This window comes from Oncorhynchus clarkii, chromosome 12 (genome assembly GCF_045791955.1).
Source record: "Oncorhynchus clarkii lewisi isolate Uvic-CL-2024 chromosome 12, UVic_Ocla_1.0, whole genome shotgun sequence".
Lineage (NCBI taxonomy): Eukaryota > Metazoa > Chordata > Actinopteri > Salmoniformes > Salmonidae > Oncorhynchus > Oncorhynchus clarkii.
In genome coordinates, this window is record NC_092158.1 from 7,231,628 (window position 1) to 7,241,870 (window position 10,243).

The following is a 10,243-nucleotide window of genomic DNA, read 5'->3' on the forward strand; positions in this document are numbered from 1 at the left end:
ACAACATGTCTAAATGCAATCACATGTTAAACACATGTCTAAATGCAATCACATGTTAATCACATGTCTAAATGCAATCACATGTTAAACACATGTCTAAATGCAATCACATGTTAAACACATGTCTAAATGCAATCACATGTTAACAACATGTCTAAAATCAATCACATGTTAAACACATGTCTAAATGCAATCACATGTTAACAACATGTCTAAATGCAATCACATGTTAAACACATGTCTAAATGCAATCACATGTTATACACATGTCTAAATGCAATCACATGTTAACAACATGTCTAAATGCAATCACATGTTAAACACATGTCTAAATGCAATCACATGTTAAACACATGTCTAAATGCAATCACTTGTTAAAAATAAAATGGTGCACGATTTAAAAAAACTAAATATATAGTTTCTATTTCTCAACTGCCAATTGAAGCTCGCCTCCCGTTCACCATTCCCCATTCACCTTTCACCGTTCACCGTTCACCATTCACCTTTCACCGTTCACCTTTCACCTTTCACCGTTCACCTTTCACCATTCACCTTTCAACATTCATCATTCACCTTTCACCATTCACATTTCACCTTTCACCGTTCACCTTTCACTGTTCACCTTTCACCATTCACCTTTCACCTTTCACCATTCACCTTTCACCATTCACCGTTCACCGTTCAAGTGCAGGCAACAGGCAATCAGCACCACCTACCACGTTGCACTGTGAGCAGGAAGGCAGTAGGCATTTTGAAAAAATACTTAATGTTTTATTTTAATATTATGAGGTATGTCTTACCTTGCTTCAAAAGAAGCTTATAGGCAAAATCCCACCATTGAGAATGTGGAGCCAATTATTTTATAAAGACATAGGTGGCCCATGAGTTTCCAGTTTGCGGACCATTTATCCTAACATTAATTTATCCTACCATGTATTTATCCTACCATGTATTTATCCTACCATTTAATCTACCATTTATTTAATCTACCATTTATTTATCCTACCATGTATTTATCCTACCATTTAATCTACCATTTATTTATCCTACCATTTATTTATCCTACCATTTATTTATCCTACAATTTATTTATCCTACCATTAATCCTAACATTTATTTATCCTACCATTAAATATACCATGTATTTATCCTACCATTTATCCTACCATTTATGTATCCTACCATTAAATCTACCATTAATGTATCCTACCATGTATTTATCCTACCATTTAATCTACCATTTATTCATCCTACCATGTATTCTACCATTTATGTATCCTACTATTAAATCTACCATTAATGTATCCTACCATGTATTTATCCTACCATTTAATCTACCATTTATTCATCCTACCATGTATTCTACCATTAATGTATCCTACCGTTATCCTACCATTAATTTATCCTACCATTAATTTATCCTACCAGGATCATACCATTAATTAATCCTACCATTAATTTATCCTACCATTTATCCTACCATTTATTTATCCTACCATTTATCCTACCATGTAGTTATCCTACCAGTTATCCTACCAGTTATTTATCCTACCATTAAAACATCCTACCATTTATCCTACCATTTATCCTACCATTTATTTATCCAACCATTTATTTATCCTACCATTTATCCTACCATTCAGTTACAATTTGTATATGTGCATTTTATTTGTGGAACAGTTTAATTTCAATAATAATGTTTTTTTGTTTGTTTCTCAAAATCATTGTCACGTGGTTAACCATAAAACTGTGAACAACAGAGCCCTTCTGGAGAGAGACACTGGCTTATATGATCACCACACAGCCCTCCCCTTCTTCTTGTCTCAACATTTTAAATTGTACTCAAGCTAACATTATCTTCACACATATTTTACATGTTTTTAACTGACAGCCGCAACTCAATAACAAGCTAGGCCTGTTGCCATGCGCGCTGGCCAAACTGTGGGCTTACCCAACAGGCATAGGCCTACGAGCTATGTGATTTGAAAAAATTCACAGCTTTTAATTGTTTTTTTTTTAATGTTTTTTTTTTTTAATAATCTAATGATCCTCGATCCCTCTGTGGCTAAGTCAGGCTTTCTGGTGAAGTATTTTGGACGGATTTGATTCATTTATGTATATGTCATCTCTCTCCTGTTCTATTGGACCCACCACTATGTCATCTCTCTCCTGTTCTATTAGACCCACCACTATGTCATCTCTCTCCTGTTCTATTAGACCCACCACTATGTCATATCTCTCCTGTTCTATTGGATCCACCACTATGTCATCTCTCTCCTGTTCTATTGGATCCACCACTATGTCATCTCTCTCCTGTTCTATTGGATCCACCACTATGTCATCTCTTTCCTGTTCTATTGGACCCACCACTATGTCATCTCTCTCCTGTTCTATTAGACCCACCACTATGTCATATCTCTCCTGTTCTATTGGATCCACCACTATGTCATCTCTCTCCTGTTCTATTGGATCCACCACTATGTCATCTCTCTCCTGTTCTATTGGATCCACCACTATGTCATCTCTCTCCTGTTCTATTAGACCCACCACTATGTCATCTCTCTCCTGTTCTATTAGACCCACCACTATGTCATATCTCTCCTGTTCTATTGGATCCACCACTATGTCATCTCTCTCCTGTTCTATTGGATCCACCACTATGTCATCTCTCTCCTGTTCTATTGGATCCACCACTATGTCATCTCTCTCCTGTTCTATTGGACCCACCACTATGTCATCTCTCTCCTGTTCTATTGGATCCACCACTATGTCATCTCTCTCCTGTTCTATTGGACCCACCACTGTCATCTCTCTCCTGTTCTATTGGACCCACCACTATGTCATCTCTCTCCTGTTCTATTGGACCCACCACTATGTCATCTCTCTCCTGTTCTATTGGATCCACCACTATGTCATCTCTCTCCTGTTCTATTGGACCCACCACTATGTCATCTCTCTCCTGTTCTATTGGATCCACCACTATGTCATCTCTCTCCTGTTCTATTGGACCCACCACTATGTAATCTCTCTCCTGTTCTATTAGACCCACCACTATGTCATCTCTCTCCTGTTCTATTGGACCCACCACTATGTCATCTCTCTCCTGTTCTATTGGACCCACCACTATGTCATCTCTCTCCTGTCCTATTGGACCCACCACTATGTCATCTCTCTCCTGTTCTATTGGATCCACCACTATGTCATCTCTCTCCTGTTCTATTGGACCCACCACTATGTCATCTCTCTCCTGTTCTATTGGACCAACCACTATGTCATCTCTCTCCTGTTCTATTGGATCCACCACTATGTCATCTCTCTCCTGTTCTATTAGACCCACCACTATGTCATCTCTCTCCTGTTCTATTAGACCCACCACTATGTCATATCTCTCCTGTTCTATTGGATCCACCACTATGTCATCTCTCTCCTGTTCTATTGGATCCACCACTATGTCATCTCTCTCCTGTTCTATTGGATCCACCACTATGTCATCTCTCTCCTGTTCTATTGGACCCACCACTATGTCATCTCTCTCCTGTTCTATTGGATCCACCACTATGTCATCTCTCTCCTGTTCTATTGGACCCACCACTGTCATCTCTCTCCTGTTCTATTGGACCCACCACTATGTCATCTCTCTCCTGTTCTATTGGACCCACCACTATGTCATCTCTCTCCTGTTCTATTGGATCCACCACTATGTCATCTCTCTCCTGTTCTATTGGACCCACCACTATGTCATCTCTCTCCTGTTCTATTGGATCCACCACTATGTCATCTCTCTCCTGTTCTATTGGACCCACCACTATGTAATCTCTCTCCTGTTCTATTAGACCCACCACTATGTCATCTCTCTCCTGTCCTATTGGACCCACCACTATGTCATCTCTCTCCTGTTCTATTGGATCCACCACTATGTCATCTCTCTCCTGTTCTATTGGACCCACCACTATGTCATCTCTCTCCTGTTCTATTGGACCAACCACTATGTCATCTCTCTCCTGTTCTATTGGACCCACCACTATGTCATCTCTCTCCTGTTCTATTGGACCCACAACTATGTCATCTCTCTCCTGTTATATTAGACCCACCACTATGTCATCTCTCTCCTGTTCTATTGGATCCACCACTATGTCATCTCTCTCCTGTTCTATTGGATCCACCACTATGTCATCTCTCTCCTGTTCTATTGGATCCACCACTATGTCATCTCTCTCCTGTTCTATTGGATCCACTCCTATGTCATCTCTCTCCTGTTCTATTGGACCCACCACTATGTCATCTCTCTCCTGTTCTATTCGTTTTCATATCAACTTTCTTTCATCATCCAGTAGCTAAAGGCACAATCCTAGTCATATTAGCAACCCATGCTAGGTGATGATAATCCTAGTCATATTAGCAATCCATGCTAGTTGATGATAATCCTAGCCATATTAGCAACCCATGCTAGGTGATGATAATCCTAGTCAAACTAGCATCCCATGCTAGTTGATGATAATCTTAGTCATATTAGCAAACCATGCTAGTTGATGGTAATCCTAGTCATAATAGCTAGTTGATAATAATGCTAGTCATATTAGCATCCCATGCTAGTTGATGATAATGCTAGTCATTTTAGCATCCCATGCTAGTTGATGATAATGCTAGTCACATTAGCATCCCATGTTGGTTGATGATAATGCGAGTCATATTAGCATCCCATGCTAGTTGATGATAATGCTAGTCATATTAGCATCCATGTTAGTTGATGATAATGCTAGTCATATTAGCATCCCATGCTAGTTGATGATAATGCTAGTCATATTAGCATCCCATGTCAGTTGATGATAATGCTAGTCATATTAGCATCCCATGTCAGTTGATGATAATGCTAGTCATATTAGCATCCCGTGCTAGTTGATAATAATATATCAGTAATAGTATATCAGTATATCAGTAATAGTATATCAGTAATAAATAGTATATCAGTAATAGTATATCAGTAATAGTATGTCAGTAATAGTATATCAGTAATAAATAGTATATCAGTAATAGTATATCAGTATATCAGTAATAGTATATCAGTAATAGTATATCAGTAATAGTATATCAGTAATAGTATATCAGTAATAGTATATCAGTATATCAGTAATAGTATATCAGTAATAGTATGTCAGTAATAGTATATCAGTAATAGTATATCAGTAATAGTATATCAGTATATCAGTAATAGTATATCAGTAATAGTATATCAGTAATAGTATATCAGTAATAGTATATCAGTATATCAGTAATAGTATGTCAGTAATAGTATATCAGTAATAAATAGTATATCAGTAATAGTATGTCAGTAATAAATAGTATATCAGTAATAGTATATCAGTATGTCAGTAATAGTATGTCAGTATATCAGTAATAGTATATCAGTATGTCAGTAATAGTATATCAGTAATAGTATATCAGTATATCAGAAATAGTATATCAGTATATCAGTAATAGTATATCAGTATGTCAGTAATAGTATATCAGTAATAGTATATCAGTAATAGTATATCAGTATATCAGTAATAGTATATCAGTAATAGTATATCAGTATGTCAGTAATAGTATATCAGTATGTCAGTAATAGTATATCAGTAATAGTATATCAGTAATAGTATATCAGTATATCAGTAATAGTATATCAGTATGTCAGTAATAGTATATCAGTAATAGTATATCAGTAATAGTATATCAGTATATCAGTAATAGTATATCAGTAATAGTATATCAGTATATCAGTAATAGTATATCAGTAATAGTATATCAGTATATCAGAAATAGTATATCAGTATATCAGTAATAGTATATCAGTATGTCAGTAATAGTATATCAGTAATAGTATATCAGTAATAGTATATCAGTATATCAGTAATAGTATATCAGTATATCAGTAATAGTATATCAGTAATAGTATATCAGTATATCAGAAATAGTATATCAGTATATCAGTAATAGTATATCAGTATGTCAGTAATAGTATATCAGTAATAGTATATCAGTAATAGTATATCAGTATATCAGTAATAGTATATCAGTATGTCAGTAATAGTATATCAGTATATCAGTAATATTATATCAGTATGTCAGTAATAGTATGTCAGTATGTCAGTAATAGTATATCAGTATGTCAGTAATAGTATGTCAGTAATAGTATATCAGTAATAGTATGTCAGTAATAGTATATCAGTATATCAGTAATATTATATCAGTATGTCAGTAATAGTATATCAGTATGTCAGTAATAGTATATCAGTAATAGTATATCAGTAATAGTATATCAGTATATCAGTAATAGTATATCAGTAATAGTATGTCAGTAATAGTATGTCAGTATATCAGTAATAGTATATCAGTATGTCAGTAATAGTATATCAGTATGTCAGTAATAGTATGTCAGTAATAGTATATCAGTAATAGTATGTCAGTAATAGTATATCAGTATATCAGTAATATTATATCAGTATGTCAGTAATAGTATGTCAGTATGTCAGTAATAGTATATCAGTATGTCAGTAATAGTATGTCAGTAATAGTATGCCAGTAATAGTATGTCAGTATATCAGTAATAGTATATCAGTATGTCAGTAATAGTATATCAGTATGTCAGTAATAGTATGTCAGTAATAGTATATCAGTAATAGTATGTCAGTAATAGTATATCAGTAATAGTATATCAGTAATAGTATATCAGTAATAGTATATCAGTATGTCAGTAATAGTATATCAGTATGTCAGTAATAGTATGTCAGTAATAGTATATCAGTAATAGTATATCAGTAATAGTATATCAGTATATCAGTAATAGTATGTCAGTAATAGTATATCAGTATATCAGTAATAGTATATCAGTATGTCAGTATATCAGTAATAGTATATCAGTATATCAGTAATAGTATATCAGTATGTCAGTATGTCAGTAATAGTATGTCAGCACGTGGAAAGGCAACCTTGTGTTGTACTGTTTTAGAGCTAGTGTACAGTACTGTAGGAGAGAGAGAGAGAGAGAGAGACAGAGAGAGCTGAAGGACATGGGCACAGAGGGGAAGGCCAAGCTTCATCCCCATGCCAACGACAGTGCAAGTTCTATCTCCATGCCAACGACAGGCCAAGTTCTGTCCCCGTGCCAACGACACATGACAGGAAACAGGACTGAGGAAGGTGGATGTTCAGAATTCCAAAGTAAATGTGGAGCTCTATTTACTCAGAGCCCATTTGAAGAGTAACTCACAAAATGTTTCATCCTCAAATTATATATTCATTATTATAAACTGGGTGGTTCGAGCCCTGAGTGCTGATTGGCTGACAGCCTTGGTATATCAGACCGTATACCACGGGTATGACAAAACATTCATTTGTACTGCTCTAATTACGTTGGTAACCAGTTTATAATCGCAATAAGGCACCTGGGGGGGGGGGGGGGGGTTGTGATATATATATATTTATATTAAAAAATATATATATTTCACCTTTATTTAATCAGGTAGTCTAGTTGAGAACAAGTTCTCATTTGCAACTGCGACCCTGACCAAGATAAAGCAAAGCAGTTCGATACAATACAACAACACAGAGTTACACATGGAATAAACAAAGATACAGTCAATAATACAGTAGAAAAAGTCTATATACAGTATATGCAAATGAGGTGAGATAAGGGAGGTAAGGCAATAAATAGGCCATGGTGGTGAGGTAATTACAATATAGCAATTAAACACTGGAATGGTAGATGTGTAGTATATATATATATATATGTATATTTATATATGTAAATATATATATGTACATACATACATATATATATATATATATATATATATATATATGGTCAATATACCACAGCTAAGGTGTTTGTCCTGGCACTCCGCATTGCGTCGTGCCTAAGATCAGCCCTTAGCCGTGGTATATTGGCCATATACCACACCTCCCCGGGCTTTATTGCTTCATCTATTTACCTGATGACACCCGTGCAGGTTGGCGTCTCTTACATAGGAGTAGGATCCTCTCTCCGTTTTACCTGGGTGGAGAGGAGACAGAAAGAGAATGAACACTCCTTTTCCTCAACAATACGACGGAAACACCTTTTAAACTCCACCCCATGTCTCGTACAAAACTTTAAAGCTAGACGATTCTGCATTTAGAGAAGACAAACATCATAAGCCTAAAAGCAGTACAGTATGAAACACTGTATGGCTGTTCCGGTGGTTTACGAGGTATCATCATAACCCAACAGGAAACGCAGAGACGACCCTAACCCCAACAGCGTTTACTAGCGACGTGACGTGTTTCTCTAGCTCTGCTGTGTGTATAACGTAGAAAACGTGCTATGGTGCTTCAGCATTACATTTCCAGGCAGCACTATACCACCAAAACAGACATCTGTAATGCTACAGAAACTCTCTCACAAACACACACACGCACGCACACACACACACACATGCACGCACGCACGCACACACACACGCACGCACGCACGCACGCACATACACACACACACACACAGGCATTCAGACTACACACACGTCACAAACACACACACACACACACACACACACACACACACACACACACACACACACAGTGCACTTTGTGCTATAAGATTTGGGTTCTCACGTTTACATCTTAAGATGTTTGTACAATGTATGAAATAAAGTATAAAGTATCTATACTGAACTAAAATATAAACACAACATGTAAAGTGTTGGTCCCGTGTTTCATGAGCTGAAATAAAAGATCCCAGAAATGTTCCATACGCACAAAAAAGCTTATTTCTCTCAAATGTTGTGAACAAATGTGTTTACATCCCTGTTAGTGAGCATTTCTCCTTTGCCAAGATAATCCATCCACCTGACAGGTGTGGCATATCAAGAAGATGATTAAACAGAATGATCATTACACAAATGCACCTTGTGCTGGGGACAATAAAAGGCCACTGTAAAAATGTGCAGTTTTGTCACACAACACAACTACAGATGTCTCAAGTTTTCAGGGAGTGTGCAATTGGCATGCTGACAGCAGGAATGTTGCCAGGTATTTGAATGTTAATTTCTCTACCATAAACTGCCTCCAACGTCGTTTTAGAGAATTTGTCCAACCGGCCTCACAACCTTGTCCAATGACAACATCCTCCCAGCACCTAGCTAGCTAGCTAATGTTAGGCTCTGTGTATGTAGCTTGTATTTGGCTTGCTAAATACACAGCTACATAAATAGATAAACTAGCCTATTACCCACATTATGACTGACTTGTGATCATTGTCCATGCTAGTTTGATAGCGTTGTCATTTCCAGCCCTGGTTAGATTCGTCTGTTTTTTTGTCCAAAATATTGAGTCATTGAAACTGAAAATGGTGAGCTTGATTGGCTGGATGGAAGCAAACAACGTACGAAGCCAGCTGTGATTTACAACCTGGTAACAATATGTTTTGGACTACCAAGATTTATATTGATGAAAATGGTTGGCTGGATTACAGCTATACCAGACCATAGTTGGCTGGATTACAGCTATACCAGGCCATGGTTGGCTGGATTACAGCTATACCAGACCATTGTAGGCTGAATTACAGCTATACACACGCCACACACGCACACCATACAGACGCTGTACACACACACACCAACACCGTACACATGTACACACGCCACACACACACACAATGCGCCTCCGGTGGACACTTCGAGAAGTTGCTTTCCCTTCTGATTTGACATGGTACTGTATGTGCAAACATCATGAAATAACTGTTGAGAACATCATGAAATAACTGTTGAGAACATCATGAAATAACTGTTGAGAACATCATTAAATAACTGTTGAGAACATCATGAAATAACTGTTGAGAACATCATGAAATAACTGTTGAGAACATCATGAAATAACTGTTGAGAACATCATGAAATAACTGTTGAGAACATCATGAAATAACTGTTGAGAACATCATGAAATAACTGTTGAGAACATCATGAAATAACTGTTGAGAACATCATAAAATAACTGCTGAGAACATCATGAAATAACTGTTATTAATGTTTGCTGCATATCACACGTAAAAATGATACTAAAAAGCGTGTTGTGTCACATACATTCATAAAGATCGTTCAGGCTCCCGTCATCAATACAACTAAATACTAGTCCAACATTTCACAATGTCTGTCCTCAATCCTCAGTCGTGTCACAGCGAGGCTCACACGGCCTTTAGGTCACGACATAATATTATACTGTTGAGAGAGAG

At 36.7% G+C, this 10,243-nt stretch overlaps 1 protein-coding gene and 1 long non-coding RNA gene across 14 annotated transcripts in view; one reads left to right on the top strand and one right to left on the bottom strand.

The window, feature by feature from the left end:
- The window catches only part of LOC139422672 (uncharacterized), a 1,300,889-nt gene that overhangs the window by 281,159 nt on the left and 1,009,487 nt on the right, over positions 1-10,243 (top strand). The window lies entirely within an intron of this gene.
- Positions 1-10,243, bottom strand: part of LOC139422670 (transcription factor 4-like) — a 411,500-nt gene that overhangs the window by 201,836 nt on the left and 199,421 nt on the right. For all 13 annotated transcript variants that reach the window (XM_071173862.1, XM_071173865.1, XM_071173864.1 and 10 more), the window contains one exon: positions 7,971-8,032. In XM_071173862.1, coding sequence (XP_071029963.1) covers positions 7,971-8,032 — 62 coding nt within the window. The remainder of the gene's footprint in view (positions 1-7,970; positions 8,033-10,243) is intronic.